General features: G+C 33.5%; 1 protein-coding gene across 1 annotated transcript in view; it reads right to left on the bottom strand.

The window, feature by feature from the left end:
• Positions 1-4,111: 4,111 nt before the first annotated feature.
• MDGA2 (MAM domain containing glycosylphosphatidylinositol anchor 2) overlaps positions 4,112-19,140 on the bottom strand; it is a gene marked incomplete at its 5' end in the record, with an annotated part of 828,838 nt that continues 813,809 nt past the window's right edge. The window contains 2 exons of the mRNA XM_082649132.1: positions 4,112-7,265; positions 9,921-10,026. Of these exons, the coding sequence (XP_082505258.1) occupies positions 7,177-7,265; positions 9,921-10,026 (195 nt within the window). The 3' untranslated portion in view covers positions 4,112-7,176. The remainder of the gene's footprint in view (positions 7,266-9,920; positions 10,027-19,140) is intronic.

The raw sequence follows: 19,140 nt of genomic DNA, 5'->3' as shown, positions 1-19,140 counted from the left end.
CATTAAAAAATTATAACAGTGTACTACTTATTTTTGTAAATTAACTATTAATTATTGTCTATTTGCCACATACTAGCACTGTACCATCTTTTATTTTGGGCTCATTAGCCTGCTGAATTGTGTCAATTTTGGAAATTGAGACATATAATTCAAAGCTGAAACAAAATAAAATAATAAAATTATAGTCATCTCTGTTCAACACTGTTACCAATTTTGAAAATAAATTTCTTTCTCATTATTTTGTCCCATGTGTACAAGTGTGGTTTTTGCACCTAAAATATTACTCAGAACTAAATATCTTTTTTTATAATTGTGTTTTATAATTCAAATTATTATACAACCCTTTAAAATATTTGCATATTAAAATATACTTCGTTTCATGTTTAGTGGATGACTGGATCCCAAAACATATACACTACAACAAACTCTACAAAGGAGCTAAGACTGAATTTAGCTCATGTGATCTCCCTAATGTAAAATTAAGCATAATATTCTATAATTAATACATCTTGGTTAAAAGAAGAGATTCTATGTCATATTATTCTCACGTATAAGGATGGCATCTAACACAAAACAGAATGCAGAATTAGCCTCCTTTTCCTTAGTTTAACCATATAATGATTTTGTTTGCAGAAACATTAACAACATTTGCCCTTTTATTAAGAAATACAATCATTTTCTGTTAAACTAAGAAGTGCCAGAAAATTGTGTTGGAAATGCTTAAACTGATGTTTCATTTTCCTCGACTCCTCATTTTTCTCAGCACATAGATGTTTTCTGTCCGTGAAATGTCATTGATTTTATAACTTAAAGGTGATATTACTGCTTATTTCCTACATTCATTGAATAAGTTCCATTCTAAATGCAGGTCTAAATCATGGATTAATTCAGTAATCATTAATTCAATAATCTCGATAGAAACTATGTAAGTTGGAAGCTCTTAAATTTGTGAAAAGACATAGTCCTTGCCATGGAGGAGGTTACAACTTCAGCTGGGAAGCAGATATGCAGACTACTAAATAATAATTTAATGGAATAGAAGTACTATAGGAATCAAATATGGACAAAGTCCTTAATCTGACTATTAAACAAAACAGCTTATGAAGAATAAACAGTACTTTAATATGCACTTAGGGAGCAGTTAGGGAGTTGATTTCTAAAGATGGTTACTAGGTCTGTTAATGTTAATTGCATCTGTATTTCCAAAATTTCATGGATATATTTAGAGATATAATAACAAAGATGAAGAAAAAACTAAGCTAAATAGGCAGTAGGGAAACAATAATAAGCAAGTTTTAGGATTCCATTTATACTTTGGTTCAGTCAAATCGTTGTCAAGCAGTATTATTTATTTCCCTCAGAAGGCCCACATTTAGCCTACAGTGCCGCTGTGAAATATGTGATTAAAACTTTCATCCTGGAAAACAGCAGTACTGTTAATCTGCAGTCAGTTATTCACATACCATACAGAAGCCCACAGTTACCAAATTGAACCATCATTCTTAAATCACAGTTCATTCAGAAAGATTTTAGTGCCTACTTGTTTAACACAATCTTATAAATGATCCCTCACAAAGGATGTGAAAACCAACACATATCTTTAACGGGCTAATTGTGCTCCACTGCAGTGTTAAGTCTATAAAAGCTTTTTAATAGTGAGAGAAATGATGGCATTTTCATCTTAATTTGAAAATATAATTGCTATTCTAAATATTTTTTTGTTTCTAACTTCAGTGCTTATTGACAGCAGAAATTTCCCCAAAACGCTAACAGAGTATTTAACATTATTTCATTTATTGAAAGAAAATCCAAGGGAAAATAACATACAGCTATCTGCAGAAGGAAAATATCAAAAGGAAAAGTAAGTTAAATCTAAACTTTGAGATCTAAAATGTAACTAATATTCGATATGAATTTAACACAATGTATATTTGATTAAATGTATACATTTAAATATACTGATGTCTCAAGAAATAAAAATGATATCCTGGAAATCCAGGACAACAATTAAAAGCCATACGAAAACAAACTGAAACTAATATGCTAATCCCCATTTCATAAAATTTCCCATAATTTTATTGAAAAATAAGAATACATTTTAGCTCATCTTATGGAAAATTAGTACAATTGAAATTAAATTCAATCAGCTGTAAATATTCCTTTAAGAAAACTATTTCAGTTTCTACCCAGAGTTTAACCCCTGCCCTATTCAAATTTTGAATTCCAATTCCTTAATTCCAATATACTCAGTGTAGGTTCATGGTAATGAAATCACCAATCATAATTTATTAAGCTTTATATTAATAATGTCAATAAAGTAGTCCATATACAAATATATGGAATATTTATCTCTCCCTAACTTTCACTTCTGTTTCCAAACAGACATAAACTTATGATAGATGGATTCTGAACTGGCATATTTCACATTAAAATGTCAAGTTTTTAAGTCTTACTTTTTCTATGTAATAGCATATATATTTACTTATAAATATTATGGATACTCAGCAGAGAACTTTTTATACCAGATTTGAAAAGAAGTTCTGATCATTCTGTGGTAGCTTTTCTAAGTAGAAGTAGAAAATGTCAGAGACATTGCTTTTTAAAAATAAGCACTAAGAAAACTAAGTAAGCTAGTTAACCACAAAGGGAACATTGTCGGAAAGGAAATAGCTTGGGATTGAACCCTATGATTTTATTGTTTTCACAGAAAATGCAATAACTCCTCATTGACATCAACTACCCAGTTGCAAGAAGAGTATACCTTCTGCTTTGTTGAGATGCAGACGAAGCAATTAGTAAGAAGTCGTCATCACCCAAGAGGAAAATGAATTCGGAATAAAATTTTTCCAGTTTAAATGTCTGTTGAGAGGCTCTTATCTTTGAAAGGCACATTTAAAAAAAAGTTTTTTGATAAAGAACATGCATTCAATAGAATCCTTTGAAGGCATTCTATCAAACTCAGGTTATGTAGTCTATCAGTATCTCAAATCACTAATCAAAACAAACAAAAATAGATCATGAAAAACACCACAGCCAGTTTCATACAGTCTTAAGGATAGAACTAAATTAATTGTTCTTCAAATTACACATTTTGACAGATACGTTTATTAGAAAGTCTTTAAAATAAAAATGCATGTTTGGTGAAAAGTTAGTATAGCTGTCATTCATATTTTGTCATATTTTAAAATATAAAAGTAAAGAATGGCATTATTTTTTACCATTTGTAACATGATGTAACTGACCAGCTGGTTTGTAATTCTCATTATTATAATTATCACAATTCATTGCTATGTCAAAGTTGATGCTGTGATGTAGGTGAAATGAAATACCAGTAGTTTAGCCTATTACATGACATTGTGATGCACCATGCATTTTTCAAATCTCTTAAAGAAAATTTAATGGCAGGCCAAACTTCTAACCAACTAAGTGCTGTGAATCACATAAAACCAGAAAACATTTTAATCCAGGGATACATGGCATACTGTAATTCATAATAGAACTAAAAAATAGGTAGCAGGAAAAAAAGAAAAAGAAAGAAAGCAGGGCTAGGTATGTATATAATGCATGTAAGAGAAGACTCAGATTTTTAAAAAGCACAAAATAAAAGTTATGTTATTTTTAAATAATGTGTATTCAATGGGTATTTAATATAATCCTACAAATACGAAGGGGCTATTATTACTACTGAAAAGTAATAACATTGGGCATGATTTGACACTTCTGGTAACATTGGTGAATTTCAGTACCTAAGATGCCATGTTTTTAGGATGCACTATTATTTTATATATCACTACACAGAAATGCTGCTAATTATAATTAAAATAGCCTGATTGCAGAGATGTTAAAATGTGGAGAAACAATCATCTCTGAACTGATGAAAAAAAGTAATGCTTCTAATTAATTGGGATCAACTACTGGCAGTAGGAGATTACACGATATAATCTTTCTCCCAGGAAATTAAAAGCTCCATTGCCTAATGCCTTCCTACGAAAGAACAACAACAACAAAATATTGCCATCAATTACACTTAAAATATGCTATCAAAAAGGAAAAGGAAGAATACATTGGAGATTTCAACTCATATACAAAAAAGTATTAGGAAATGGAAGGCAGTTGGTAAACATGTAAGCGCTTTAAAGTTGTCATTATTATAACTAATATTAAAGAAGGGAATACTTAATTTACATTTCCCATATGCTGACCGTTAAAAAATTTTTGCATTTTTATCCATTGCCTTTCAATTACAGCAACCAAACATTTGCTCTGGAGTGAAAAACATTGATTCTAAGTTTGTTCGTTTATATAAGTGATCCAGAACCCATTTAAGTTATATATTTTAACTTATTACCATATCAATAAAGTTGATTGCTTTGCAGTTCTTCTGATTTATCCCTTTGTTCTTGGTACTCATCTGCAATTTCTCAAACATTTAATCAAAATTACTTTTTGAAGTACCAGCCGGTTCTCATGAACTTCTGAAGCCTTGTGTATTCTTACTGTGTGAAAGGTTATGGAAAGACTTTAGTATTTTATGAATGTTTAGTAGTAGAACTGAATCTTTTGCTTACAGCAGTTTCTTTGTGCAGGGTTACTTAGGAGAAAAGACTTGATTATTTTCCTGGAAAGGACACATGTATATCCAAATATTCTGAATGTAGATTTTTTTTTTGTTTTTTGCAAAAGCCTCACTCAAAGATCAGCGAAAGAAGGCGGCAATGAGTTAAGCCTCTCTTTTGATCTAGAACATTTTCATTGATATTATCAGAAATGAGTACGCAGAAAATCAGTTTCAAAATATGATCCGCTAATATGGGTAGTGGAGAGAAGTGGTTAGTTGCCACATAAAATGGAAGTCAAGGTGAAGGGAGATTTAGTAAATATTAAGCTAAGTGCCTTGAATATTTTTACTTTAATCTCTTTGGTTTGATAAAATAGATGGGTGACTATAATTTTGAAATTCTTTCAATATGCCTGATTTGTTCCAGTATGTTATAAAATTCATTTCTTTATTCTGCTTAATTTAAAGAACATGGCTTAGCTCAATTCTACCATTACCTGGATATTCAGACTGGTTCCCTCTTTAACTATGAAAATACACATTAAATTCCAAGTTCATATTTGTTTCATATTTCACTTTCAAAAGTTTGACTTTTTTTTACAACTATTACAAATAAGGGAGAGTGCATCAGAGATTTCCTATCAAAATTTCTTCCTGCAGACATTAAAGTATACGAAACACTGAAGATTTATCCCATGGAGACATAACCAGTAAATTGTATAACTAGTCTCATTTTGGTGATAAGTGAACATCGTTCAACAAACACACATACTGCTTTTCATACCTTACCTGGAAAGAGGCTTTATTGAACATAGCTGTAAAATTATCTTTTAAGTTGGATTACTGAATTTGCACAAACATTTCTACAGAATTATTTTTTTTAAAAAATCAAGCTTTGTCATTTTTCCACTACATTTTGTTGTGCTTTTTATATTAATATTTGCAAATGTTATAATTTAATACTTATATCCCAATTACTTGCATAATCAGTTTTTTTTTAATCCTGGGGTGTTGAAAGAACATATAATAATAATAATATTCTTCTTTAGACAAAAGTCTCTTTAAATGAAGTTAAAAGCTGAGATAATTTAAGGAAAAAGATCTTCAAATTTTCATAACCAACAGGTTTAAGTGAAATTTACAATGCATTGGAAAACTGGCTGGTTAAAGGTATGATTTGTCCTCAGGTAGCTCAAAATCATTTTTACAGGTTTTTGTTTTTTTGTAAAAGTGTTTTTTAATCTTGGTAAAATAATAAAATAATATTTCACAATTTTCACAGAGTCTGACTAAAGGGCAGAGGCATATTACCCTCAGTGTCTAGAATAAAGCCAGATTTTTTCAGGCCCAGTTCCACTGTAGAGTTTGTATGTACTGCAATCACAAACATTTTCTTGTTCCCTCTAAAGCTAGGGCCAATTTCATTTCAAATGGAGGTTAGAGTAAAAAATCACTCCTGTTTTACCACCTTCTGCGCTAAGTATTATCTTAACAACCTTTTGCTCTGGTTGACCCATTTAATAACCTGGAAGAAAAAAGTGTTGCTCCCATGTCTGGTCTCAATGGAAGTTATTTTCTAATGGACAATAAGCTGAAAGGCCATGGCTGTCTAGGAGGTCAAACAACAAATATCTTGTCTGCATGGGCTTACGCAGCAGCTTCGGTCCTTTCTTCTTCAGAAGCGGCTTTGTTGTCTTGCCTGTAATTTGCACATTTAGGCTCCGTAGTTTGTTTATAAAACAGTTTTACACAAACCACTCTTAGCAGTGCAAACTTCTGAGTTGAAAATTATTCAGGCTTGTTTCATTGAAGGCACTTGGTTTCCATGGCAATTTATAAAAGATGATGGTTTGGTTTCTTCGTTGGAACAGATGACTTAGTTTGGGTGTTCAAGTGGCCGCGAGCAAACTCCGATAAGCCTGTGTAATATGTAAGCCCAGGTTTACCATCCTGGATAGTAGTGCATGCAAAAAGAGACAGCATACAGTTATCTAGCTTAGCCATGGGAGGAAAACAATAATAATAAAGGTGGGATGGGGATAAGGTGGGGAGGAAGAAGAATGTTGTAAATAATTCTGAGTTCAGGTTATTTTCAAGGAATGGTAACAACCAAAGGTAAAAGGGCCTACATTTATTTAATTCTCTATGCAAAACCTTCTCAAAAGGAAAATAAATGCCAGCTCTTCACGTACCCTGTTTACAGTGAGGTTTTTGTTGGCAGGCCATTAGGTTTCCATGGTAACAAGCAAACTATTCATTTGAAACAAAACCAGCCATGACTTTGTGCTTTGACAAGGATTTCTATAGCTTTTTTTTTTTTTTTTTCCGAGTTCAACCAGATGACCAGATGACGCTGTAATCTTTTTAGCCACAAAAGCACCTGAAGGTCTCTTCTCTACTCAGGTCAAGATTTTCTTTTATTTGTAGTGCGGAATAAGTTATATTTCCATGATGTCTTTTTATCCCCAATGCTTAAAAAATTTGTTTTTATTATTTTATTTTGAGTCAGTAGTCAGTGGAGGAATCTTTGGTAGTTTGTTTTTTCAATGTCCATTTACAAAGAATCTTTCTTCATGCCAGTGCCTGGTGAATCTTTTATAGCCTCTGCCAGGGTAAGGTCACCTTCGAGGACTTAAGATAGAGATGAGGACGATAACCGGAAAAAGCCATATATGTACTAAAATTCCAACAGCACCATCAACGGAATCTAAAGACAAGGGAAGTAAATGCCAAGAAATCATTAAAAAGGAGAGTAAGTATTCCATGTAGCTACCAATACAACTTCGGTGAACAAATAAAACAATTTTAGTATATGGAAGATATTTTTGGAAAACACTTGTTTTTTGGTTTGTTTTATTTATCAGCTTCACTTCCAAGACAAGTGAAAAGGAAAATAACTTGAATATATGGTGAGGCATTTGATAAAATTAAAATATTTTCAGATTTTAAATTGATATGCTATGCTATGAAAACCTGTTCAGAAGATATTTATGTGAGTCTATGGCTGAGCTCAACCTCAGAGTTCTGCTAGCCACATGAAGGCATGCACACATAGAAAATTCTCAAAAATCTAAAAGTTCAGCTTCATTTTTTTTTTCTTTAAGCTTTCAGAAATGTTTAAGCTTAAAGACCACTGAAAGAAAAACTACCCTTTATGAAAACCTGGTAGGGATTGTTATGGGTAGAGAAATTAACTACTGCAAACAGTGGGTTATACATATCAGGATCAGTCTATTATCTATAAATTGGGTAAATAATTTTCTCCTTAGTGTAATTTTTAAAAGTGCTATGAAGTCCATTCTAACTAAAAAATCTCTTTCACCAGTCTGCCTTGAGATTCCTACTGTAGCTGGTATTTCGAGTAAAATTCATGTACAGATGATATCTCTTAGAATGTATAGCTTACCTAGGAGGACTAACCTACCTTAAGTTACAAAATGGCTCTCACCTAGGAGTGAGCTGGGTTTTGAAAATAAGAGACAAACAATCTCAGCTTTTGATAGTGTGGCCATAGTACTACATTTACTACCGGAGAGGGGTTGGAAGCCTGAGCAGTTTAGGAAGAGGCCTTTGGCCTCCAAGCTGGTTTGTACTTAGAATTTAACATTAATTTAATATTCCACAAACACTATTCATCAAAATGAACTTAATAAGTTATAGTTAAAGAGATATAAATGTAGCAGAGTATTTTCTCATACCAAAGAAAATATTTTTGTTCAATTAGAATTGTTTCCTCTGATTTACAGAGGCTAAATAAAAATACCTCCAATAAGTATAGATATATCTTACTTGAAATAGTCACACTTTTTCCTGGATTTAGTAGTTTAAGAGAAGAAAACTGATTATGAAAATGCTCTATTGTATAACAATAAAGTGCCTATGGGTTTTCATAGTCATATTACTGTGGCTACATTTCTGCTTTCTCCTTTTTGGGGAGTAAATTATGTTCTCTTGCTTTCCTCATTTGGAAAGTTTAATTCTATTTATACTAATTTTCAGTGATTTAATTATCAAAATGTAAGATTTCTTTATCAGATGGTAACTATCTTCAGTTAATATAGTGTATGTTACTATCACTGATTCATGTTGTGAAATTCAAAAGAAATCCCTTTTTCCTCTGAGAAGAATGCTTGCTTTTCTGTGCATTTGACAAACCTACTTCATTTGGATATAGCTGCTTGTTTTCTAAAGAAAAATTAGCCAGACACAGGGAGAAACTTTTACTAAAATTGTTACTTGAAATGATAAGTGTAATGACAAGAAGGTGAAAACTATGAGCAAAATGGCTCATTGTTATGTACAATCTTAGTTTTTGTCTCCTAACAATGTTTAAAAATGTCAGTTCGTATGAGCAATCACTGGGTAGTTGTACAAATTTGACTTTCAACATCCAGACTGATATAATTTCTCACTAACTATACTCAATTAACAAAGACCCTGATTTGCTATAGACTTATACAAAGTGGATTTTCATGCTCTTTTTGTAAGTGCTAAATAATTGAGTTATTTGTATGTATTTAGTTTGATTGATACCTCTTTAAATGACCACAAAATTAAAGATTCTAGGTGGCCCTATGAAAATCCTTCAACTAAGAGGAATTTTTCATAAGTATAATTTTAGATTTCTCACCTTCACATAAATAATACAATGAGGATTTTAAGAAACAGCCCAACACATAATTCTGATGCTTTTTTGCATTATTTATAATTTTTTATTTATAGCTCTTTTACTGAAAATGGATTTTTGGTGAAAAACATACAATTTGAAGATATCATTATACCATAATATTCAAACCAGAATAAAAAGTGAAACCAAATTACTAAACAAGATTGTGATGCAGGTATAAGGAGATTAATTATACCAGCAAAGAATTAGGCTGCTCCATTACTTAATATATATACTAAGACACTTCACAATATTGAATCTGTTAAAATGGTTGGCAAAAGTTAGACCTACAAAATACATTCATAAACTCGGAGGAATAAAAACAGCCATGGCTATATAAATGTGTGCTGAGTATACAGATTAGCCAAATATTTCAATAAAAGTGAAAAAAATCCTCTGAAATTAATAATATAAATTAAGAATATTTTAAAATCTTAATTAAAAACCAAAGTGTGCTTGCCTTACATAGACCTAAATCAAAATTACTTTTATTTTAGGTCAAATAGCTGAGTTCAAATGCCTACCATCAGATTTAATATTTTGATTTTAAAATATAATTAAAATTTTAGGGTCTCATGCATAGGAAATTTTTAAATAAACTAAAAATAAATTAGTTTTAACAATTAGACCTCATTAGTTTAATTGTCATTACGTTACTTTAACATCACACCAACTGATCCAAGAAGAGACACTTACTCTTAGTCGTTAAGTCTTGTTTTGCACATTCTCCTTCTGCAATTGATACATCATCAATGGCAATGTCACCTTCTATGCCAGGACCTCGAATACCTTCAAAAATGAGCTACAAATATGAATAAAACAAACCTAAATGCAGGGCTTTGATTTGCAGATGAACTTTTATTGAGAAATCGAGGAGACAAACCTAAAATTGACAACAATCCTGGCATCATTTATTATTGATGGTCTTCAGAATTCTTACTTGCAAAAAACATAAACTTTCTCAACAAAACCAATAGGATTTTCCTTGTATAGCATAGTTTTCCATATGACAAGCTCTGTGTCAATTTTAAAACAAAACTAAACTTAATTGAAAAACAGAATAAAAGCAGCTACTATTACAAATCGTATCACTTTTTGTTTTCAGAGGTAAAGAAAAGTTTTTCTCTGAAATATTTCTCTGAAATAGATTCCCTCCAATGTTTTCTAAGCATATCCCATAACACTGGTTTTCTAGAAATATTTTATGGATGAATGAGTTCCGGGTTCACTGCGACAGTATTATGTTTAATGAAGCACAGAGCAAGGGTTTACCATCTCTGTAAAACTGTTTGATCTCTTACAAATACAGTGAATAAATTCATCATATTCCCCATATGCTTTGTTTCTAAACCCTTGAAGATATTTATGGGTTTACTTATGTTGAGTGTTTAGCGGCAGACCTTTGAATTTCCAGTATCTAGAACAGTGGTTGGCACTGAGGTAAGACATTAGTGTTGAAAGAATAGATGAATGAAATAAGTCTCCATTTATTACTAAATTCTAGATACAAGGTCAATATAAGGACAATTAGCAAGATTTTTTTTTTTTTTAAAGAAGATGTTGGGGGTAGGAGTTTATTAATTAATTTATTTATTTTTGCTGTGTTGGGTCTTCGTTTCTGTGCGAGGGCTTTCTCTAGTTGTGGCAAGTGGGGGCCACTCTTCATCGCGGTGTGCGTGCCTCTCACTATCGCGGCCTCTCTTGTTGCAGAGCACAGGCTCCAGACGCGCAAGCTCAGTAGTTGTGGCTCACGGGCCTAGTTGCTCCGCGGCATGTGGGATCCTCCCAGACCAGGGCTCAAACCCGTGTCCCCTGCATTATCAGGCAGATTCTCAACCACTGCGCCACCAAGGAAGCCCCAATTAGCAAATTTTTATTTCATTTTTATAGAAATAAGAGTCTTCTAAAATTTTGTCTTATCTCACAATTACTCTTTGCTTCCAGTAAAACCTTTTAATTCTTTTGATACTAAAAAATAACCTATGCATGTAGTGATTATATTCCCAGAAAAATTTCTACATACCAAAATGAAATACCTACTTTGTTTTTTCCGAAGAAAAATTAGCCTAATAACTGTTTTCAACATCAAACTAATGTGTGCATTTTAATACAAGTTCTAGTCTATTTCATTGCAACAAATTGGAGTAAAAGTCTGTTTTTATCAATGCCAAAATTTTTGTTTTTCAAAGTATCTTAATATGACTCCTTAAAAGCAAATTTGTGATGAATTTAAGAGAACTTACACTACTTTTGTGAAGGCTACCATTGTTCTCTGATATGCTGTCATAATTTTATCAATAGAAATCTCTAAGTAGGAGAGTAGAGGCATTAGTTACCACCTTTTGTATTGAGTCCTTTCCTCCACTTAAATATGGTCTATAAGAATAATTTTCATGATAGGAAAAAATTTGATAAGAGAAAAAGATTTGGGAAGTTTTTATTATTATATTATTATTATATTTAATTTGTGTAGAGAGGGTTTCCTGCTTACCTATGTTGAGATAAGTATGTTAATAAAGAGTGTCCAAAAACATTTCTTTGAAAGGCATCCAATTTGTCTTGTCACTGAAGCCAAAATAAAATGGCAAACCAGAGTTAAAATATTTAGAACTAAATTGGCAGTATATGAATTCTCCATCCTCAGATGGAATCAGGAATGAAGCATTAATTTGGCTGCCTGGAAATGATAACTTGCATTTGACTTAGGGTGGTGTTTTGGAAGGTATCTGGGTAGTGGCTACACAGCCCTCAGAGGACTATTTAAATTGCAAGAGAGAAGATTAAAAAAAAAAATGAATGATATAAAAATTCAAGAGCACTGAATTTGGAAAAGAAGTCATTTTAATGGCTGCAGAATAGTCCATGTCATGGATGCAACAAAATTTATTTAACCAGCATGTATTGTTATTGTTAGACATTAAAATTATTTTCAGTTATTCTGAACAAGGCTGAGATGAACAAGGCTGAATTTCATATGATTATTACACACAATTATTATATAGTTCTTTAGGGTCATTATAAATTGCCCCTATCAGCAGTCTATCTGTGAGAAGGCATCGCCTTTTTCCTAACCATGGGTTTTTAAGTATTTGGGTATTATTTTCCTTTTTTTGACATGTGCTGCTTACCTGGTAGAGAATCAATGTTAAGAGTAAATCAATAGTATTCCCACCCCCTTCTTAGTTTCAGTCATGTGATGCTGAGTCTTCTCCCCTGAAGATAACAACATGAATGGAATGTTATCTTGGAGAAAGTCAGAACTCAAAGATTCATGCTATAAGAGTCTGATTCCACAAAAGCAAATATTTTCCACCATGCCCCCAAGACTAATACTTTACTTAATGAAAGTGGAGGGCTGTCATCACAAATTTTTCTTTTACGCAGTTCTTTTAAAGGACTGAATGGAAGAAAATGTAGATTTCTCCCTCCCAGTCAAGTTTAATTCTGGAGGGAAGCAGGAATAAGAATGTATTAGTCAGAAACATTTGGTATGGTGAAGAGGAAACCTCTTCAAGCACCAAGAGTTTTAATTTTAAGAGGTGGAGTAGAAAGAGAAAGGGAGTAAACACTGCTTGTAGAACAGAATACAGGGTTTGTAATGTGGCCATGGCAAAGATAGAGGATTGCATTCCAGTATGATTTGTGTGCGAAGTGAGATGTTGGTGAAAAGGCTCATACGGGTAGGTTAGAATGTTCTGCACCTGCTCCCACTTGAAATCTAAAGAGATGAAGCTGAAGTCATAATCCTTGCATTGGGAAGGATGCTGGAGGAACATGCTTGAGAAACATGGATTTTTCCATCTTAGGTATGTAGAGGTGAGTAGACAATAAAATTATCCACAGTTTTTCTTATTTAAAGTACACAATCATTTTCACTTAATAAGTTGCTGTTACCTGGAGATAAGTGTCAATATAAAATAAGGGCATTATTTTAAAAATCAAAATTAAAATGTCTAAATCATCAAAATCATTCCTGAACTTTTCAAAGCTTCTTTCCCTGGAATGATCTTGCTATTGCTCAAAGCATTTCAAAACTTCTGTTACTGACTTTAAAGTATTAAACATTCCTACTTTTCCTATTAATTTTCTTTTTCTTTCCTTCCTTCTGCCTCGCTGTGCAGCTTGATCAAAAACCCAAGGTTGAACCTAGGCTTGTGCTAAAAACAAAAGTCTTGAAGCAGCGAGGTTGTGAAGGATGCTGCCACCCTTCTTTTGTGGTCAGATTGAGAGGGAGTGTTGGGGAGACTTTGGTGGTAAACATCAGAGAGTAGATTGACTGATGGAATTTAATATGTGTGCTGCCTGCCTACTGGCAATATGTTGACCGCAAATGTGTAGTTGGCTGAACAGCAGAAATACAAATCAACAAAAGTTGAATTGTCTTATGTACAGAGGGCTGCCTCTATCTAGAACATTCTTTTATATGAATACTTCATCCCTCGGTGATCCTGATGAAGTGTTACAGTAATAAAAGCTGACTGATTTGTAAATTTATTATTTACACTTATCTGCACAACTATAGATAATACAGTTTGTCTCTGAATAAAGCAATTTGATTACTTTCCAAGCATAGCAGTGTTTTAGTTATTGTGTGGAAATAAATCACAGAATTAGTAGTAGTTATTACTGGGATGACAAAAATAACTTTTGACAATCAAATTCTTGGCACAGTTATATAATTGGTACTTTTAATATATATTTGAAATCTTGTGATGAGAGGGAATCCAATCCAATAGGCTAGAGAAATACCGTAGTCTTCCTCAGGGTCCTATTTGAACATGAAGAAAGAAAAAGGTACTGCGTAGTTGTTGGCTGGTTTCCTTTTAATTTCCACAGAAGCTTTGTTATTGGGAAGATATAGATTGTTTTTTAACTCATTTGACTCTTACAAAGAAATATTTATTGCATTATTCTGTTTATGCTCTGAACTCCAACTAGAATTATTATAACACGATTTTATAGATTCTAATAGACTTATAAACGGCTTTGAGATGAAAACCTAGAGGGATATTTTCTCCTTATATTGTTTTTGACTATGAGATAGATAACAGAAATAAAATGCATAGGTATTAAATTTAAATAATGTACCTTGGCCAAACTTTCAAGTGCTTTTAAAAATAAATCCTTGGTGACAAACATCTTTTTTCTCAAATACAAAGATGAGAAACTATAACAGTCCATTATAATATGATGTATCTCAACTTGGAAGATGTGATCTGTATGCAATGAAAAAAGTCTGAATTACATTCACTCAGAGAAGAAATGCTCTCTAGTTTAATAGATTAAATATGTCATATTTTAATGAAGTACCATCATGATTCTGACTACTATTACATTACAAGGATAAGACTATGTTCTTTTCCTCTTCAATACTTCTGAAATGCATTTGGCTTAATTGCCTTGAAGACCGAATTAATGTCATCTAGATTCTCAGGGAGAAAATGTTGACGTTTAGGTATCCTAAAGAGTGTTCAAATTGTGCAAAACCTGTTCTTCACACATAATCACACTGATCTTATTTAAAATGGTTTCCCTTAACTAAAACAAGTTTAAAATTGTAACGTTTTCACAGTGTGTGCCTGCAATTCAGCAAATTTAATATGCAAGAAATACTGCATGATCAGAAAAGTAATTCCTGGTGAGTAAAGGCAAGTGGGAGTTTAAAAAATGTATGTGAATTTCTGTATTAGAATTACACTACACAAAATTATTTCATTTCATCAATTGACAGTTTCTTACATTTATTTATAATGCTTTAAAGCATGTAGATATAGACGTCAATATATAGGGAGATACAGATGATGCTGTAAAAGTTTATGTTCAAATATAATTTCTCAGAAAGGGAGGAAGAGCTACATGTAGCACTAATGAGTAAAAGTAAATGGGGAGTCAAAGACTACAACGCACTTCTGATGATGACTCAACATTAATAGTGCCTCTGCAAATGTTTTCTTTCTGACAAGAGACATCGCTTCTGATCATTACTGCTAAGGCAAAGCCAAAGTCTTGGAATGCAGTTTGAAAACTGACAGTGTACATCACTTGGAAAAACTAGTAAAGCATTTAAAAGGATAGTTAAATATTTTCCCTGGTGTAGGATATAAAATAAAAGTGACATTCTAAGACTAACACCATATTAATTTTACTTTTTTGGAAATTTTTTCCCTAATCCTTCTGAATCCAGCTAAATATATTTTCCTCAGAAGTACCGATCATGCTAAATTAATTCTAGAAAAAGAGCCCCAAAAGAAATTTCAGTAGGAGAAAACTTCTATTTGCCTGAAAAATACTACACAATAATTTGATTTTCAGCTAAGCAAACTAATTGGACGCACTGAGACAAAGAACTTTGCAAGTGGTTGTTTTTTTAAAGTGTTTATGGATCAAACTAATTTGAAGGCATACAACTCCAAACAAAACATAAAATGTGTCAATGTAACAGAGTCTCAAAATCACTTATATTTCATTTAAAATTCTGAGAGGTAAGAGATAACCTTTCCACTTGAATTAAAGACATCCTAGAATGCCACAAATCTACATTTGAATAACCTTAAAACTTCTCACAACTTAATCTGTACAGTAATATATTCCATACTTTTCTTTGCCATGTTTTTCTGGTAGGCATCATATACCAAAGCAAGATTTTTGAAAAGCTTGATAGTTTAAAAATGACTTTTTTGTTTGTTTGTTGTTTTTTTTTTTTTGCGGTACGCGGGCCTCTCACTGTTGTGGCCTCTCCCGTTGCGGAGCACAGGCTCCGGACGCGCAGGCTCAGCGGCCATGGCTCACGGGCCCACCCGCTCCACGGCATGTGGGATCCTCCCGGACCGGGGCACGAACCCGTGTCCCCTGCATCGGCAGGCGGACTCTCAACCACTGCGCCACCAGGGAAGCCCTATAAATGACTTTTGAAGAAAAATATACTTTGTCTGAAAAAAGTTGAAAACAACAAGAAACTTGAAAACAAAATTAAATTTAAAAAATGGGGTAGGATGGTGCAGTTGCATTTCCTTGAACAATCAAGATTTATGAAATGAAAGTCCTTAGCCAATGGACCTAGAACTATCTCAGAGAAATAAGGACCTAGAGATCCAATATAAAAATATGGTTTTATTTATCTTCATTTCCCACTGGTAATTTAAATAGTTTAGAAATTCATTGATTCAAAATCTTCATTTTTGGATTGGCTTCCAGCCAGGATAGAGTAACAGAAACCAGATTTATCTTCCCAACTGAAACAACCAAATAACCGGACAAAGTATATGAAAGAATGGTATTCAGGACACTAGCCATCAGGTAATGAAGAACAGTGAACCCCTGAGTGATAGAAATCAAACAAGGTTTATCTTATGACTGCCCTATACAGAATTTATAGACTATGGTGAAAGCAGAACAAAGGTAGAGCCTGGTAGAAAATCTGGGTTGAGGAGATAGAGCTGAGAGTCCAAGGAATCCAAGGCAGCTAGAGTATGCAGGGTAGAATACAGGCCAAGAAAGAATTGCAGAGAAAGAGACATCTGCAGAGGGTACCCCTCAAGTATTCAGCAAAGTCCTGATCAGGCCTTGAATGTGAGGAAACTGCCTAAGACCTGGGAAAGACCCAGAGGGATGCATTTAATGTAACAGTACCCAGCTAACACAGAACTTGGGAAACCTCGTAATTCATGAGGCATTGGGTAGAGTACTCAGAAGACTTTTGCCTCAGTATTGAGAAATAATCAGCCTGATATCAAACACTGTTCTAGTCTCATGTAACAAATCTTAAAAGCGGGAACAAAAATTATCAAGCTGTTTCCAAGTAACTAAACTACATCACAAATAAGCTCAAGAATAAAGAATCACAAAAATATCCAGCAACTATGAAGGTAAAATTTACAATGTCTGACACCCAGTCAGACTACCAGACATGTAAAGGAGCAGGAAAATAATGACTTGTAAACATGAGAAAACATCAGTTAATCAAAACCAACCAAGAACTGGCACAGATGATATTGTTAGCAGACAATGACATTAGACAGTTATTATAATTGGATTTAATAGGTTCAAAACATTAACTTAAGACATGAAATGTATTTTTAAAAAAGACTCAAATTGAACTTACAGAGATGGAAAGTATAATGGCTGAGATGAAAAATACACTGAGTAGGACTGAAAGCACATTAGACATTGCAAAGGAAATGATTAGTGAATGTGAAGACAGTAGGTTATTCTATAAATTGTGAATAGTGAAATAATTTTAGATAAGATGGTGGTTTTCCCAATTTCCTTACTACCTTATGCAAATGTCTTAAGAGTGGGCACTCTCTGTAATGACCAGTCTACTGGACTTGACCTCCTTTCCAATTTGAGAATCACAGTCTTTAAATTCTGCGAGCACCAAACTTTCCTGGATCTCCTTCCTTATAACTCTAAAAAACACTACTTAGGATCAAGCTCCTCTTCCACAGTTCATGTTAATGATTGGTTAGTGTTCTGTGTGGTTCCACTGTCTTTAATCACTGTTCACATGTGTACACTTTCCCTTGGAAATATCAACCACTCCCAGAGTTTTAGGCAGCACATACAGCCTAATGACCTACAAAAATGTTTGTCCCCAAAGCTTCAGAAAAACATATGCAATAATCTTCTGCAATAACCTTCTGCACACCTTTTTTTTTTTTTTTTTTTTGCGGTACGCGGGCCTCTCACCACTGTGGCCTCTCCCGCTGTGGAGCACAGGCCCCGGACGCGCAGGCCCAGCGGCCATGGCTCGCACGCGGGATCCTCCCAGACCGGGGCACAAACCCGCATCCCCTGCACCGGCAGGCAGACCCCCAACCACTGCGCCACCAGGGAGGCCCTACCTTCTGCACATCTTTAAGAGGATATTCCACAGGCATTTTATATTAACATGTCCAAAACAGAAGTAACCATAATCATCCCTGAAGCTTGTCTCTTTTCCTCGTTTTGTTATTTAAGGTAATGGATAAAGTAACAGACATTACTCAAGACACCCCAGTTAGAAGCTTCTTGGTTATTCATGGCTACTTCCCAAATTCCCAACATAAAGATGTTCTGCTAGTTTTTATACCTAAGTATATCTTGAAACCATCCTCTTTTCTTCATACCACTTCCCTAGTTTGTCCTTTCAATATCCTTTATGTGGATTTTACGACAGTGTTCTAACTGGTTTGCTGGCCCGATTTTATCTCCTTGAATCATCTTCCATACAACAACCTAAGTGATGCACCATGTCATCCCCTGAGTAAAATCTTTCCATAACTCCCCAGTGTCTATGCTCTTGAGGTTCCTTAACCTCATGTCACAGCAGTCTTTGATTTATTTTTGTGTACCAAATTCCAGATAAATGTCTCTCTGTTTCTCTGACAAATCCTGTGATGTATGACCTCCATGTCTTGGTTTACTCTGAACTCTGCTGCAATATTAATATTAGATCTTTTTCTACTTTGCAATCCCTCTCTTCAGGTTTCACCCCATATAACAGGCTTCTCTTGACTCTCCTCCATACTCCTCTCGTTGATTAGGTGTGCTCATAGAAACTTGTGCATATTTCTATTACTGCAATTATTACAGTATGTGATGTATGTGTTTAGATGTGTATTTCCACCAATCTGAGGTAAACAATCACTATGAAATCTTCATGGCTAGCAATGTGCCTGGCACACAGTAGTAGCTCAATAAGTATTTATTGTACTGTTGTCTGTGACAATAAATGATTGTCTTGAAGGTACTCAATAAATATTTACTAAATTGATGTCTATGGCAATAAAGGATTATCCTGAAGGAAACATTAATATAACTAGTCCCTTAAATACTTACTTTACATGTATTTGATTTAATAGTTTTGTGTTGGTAAGGCAGTGACATAGGAAGCAAAAACGTCTAGAAGAACATCATTTTTTTAGAAAGAAAGGTT

This window comes from Grampus griseus, assembly GCF_964374135.1.
Source record: "Grampus griseus genome assembly, chromosome: 2".
Classification (NCBI taxonomy): domain Eukaryota; kingdom Metazoa; phylum Chordata; class Mammalia; order Artiodactyla; family Delphinidae; genus Grampus; species Grampus griseus.
Note: the sequence above shows the minus strand (reverse complement) of the source record. Positions and strands in the feature narration are given on the sequence as shown.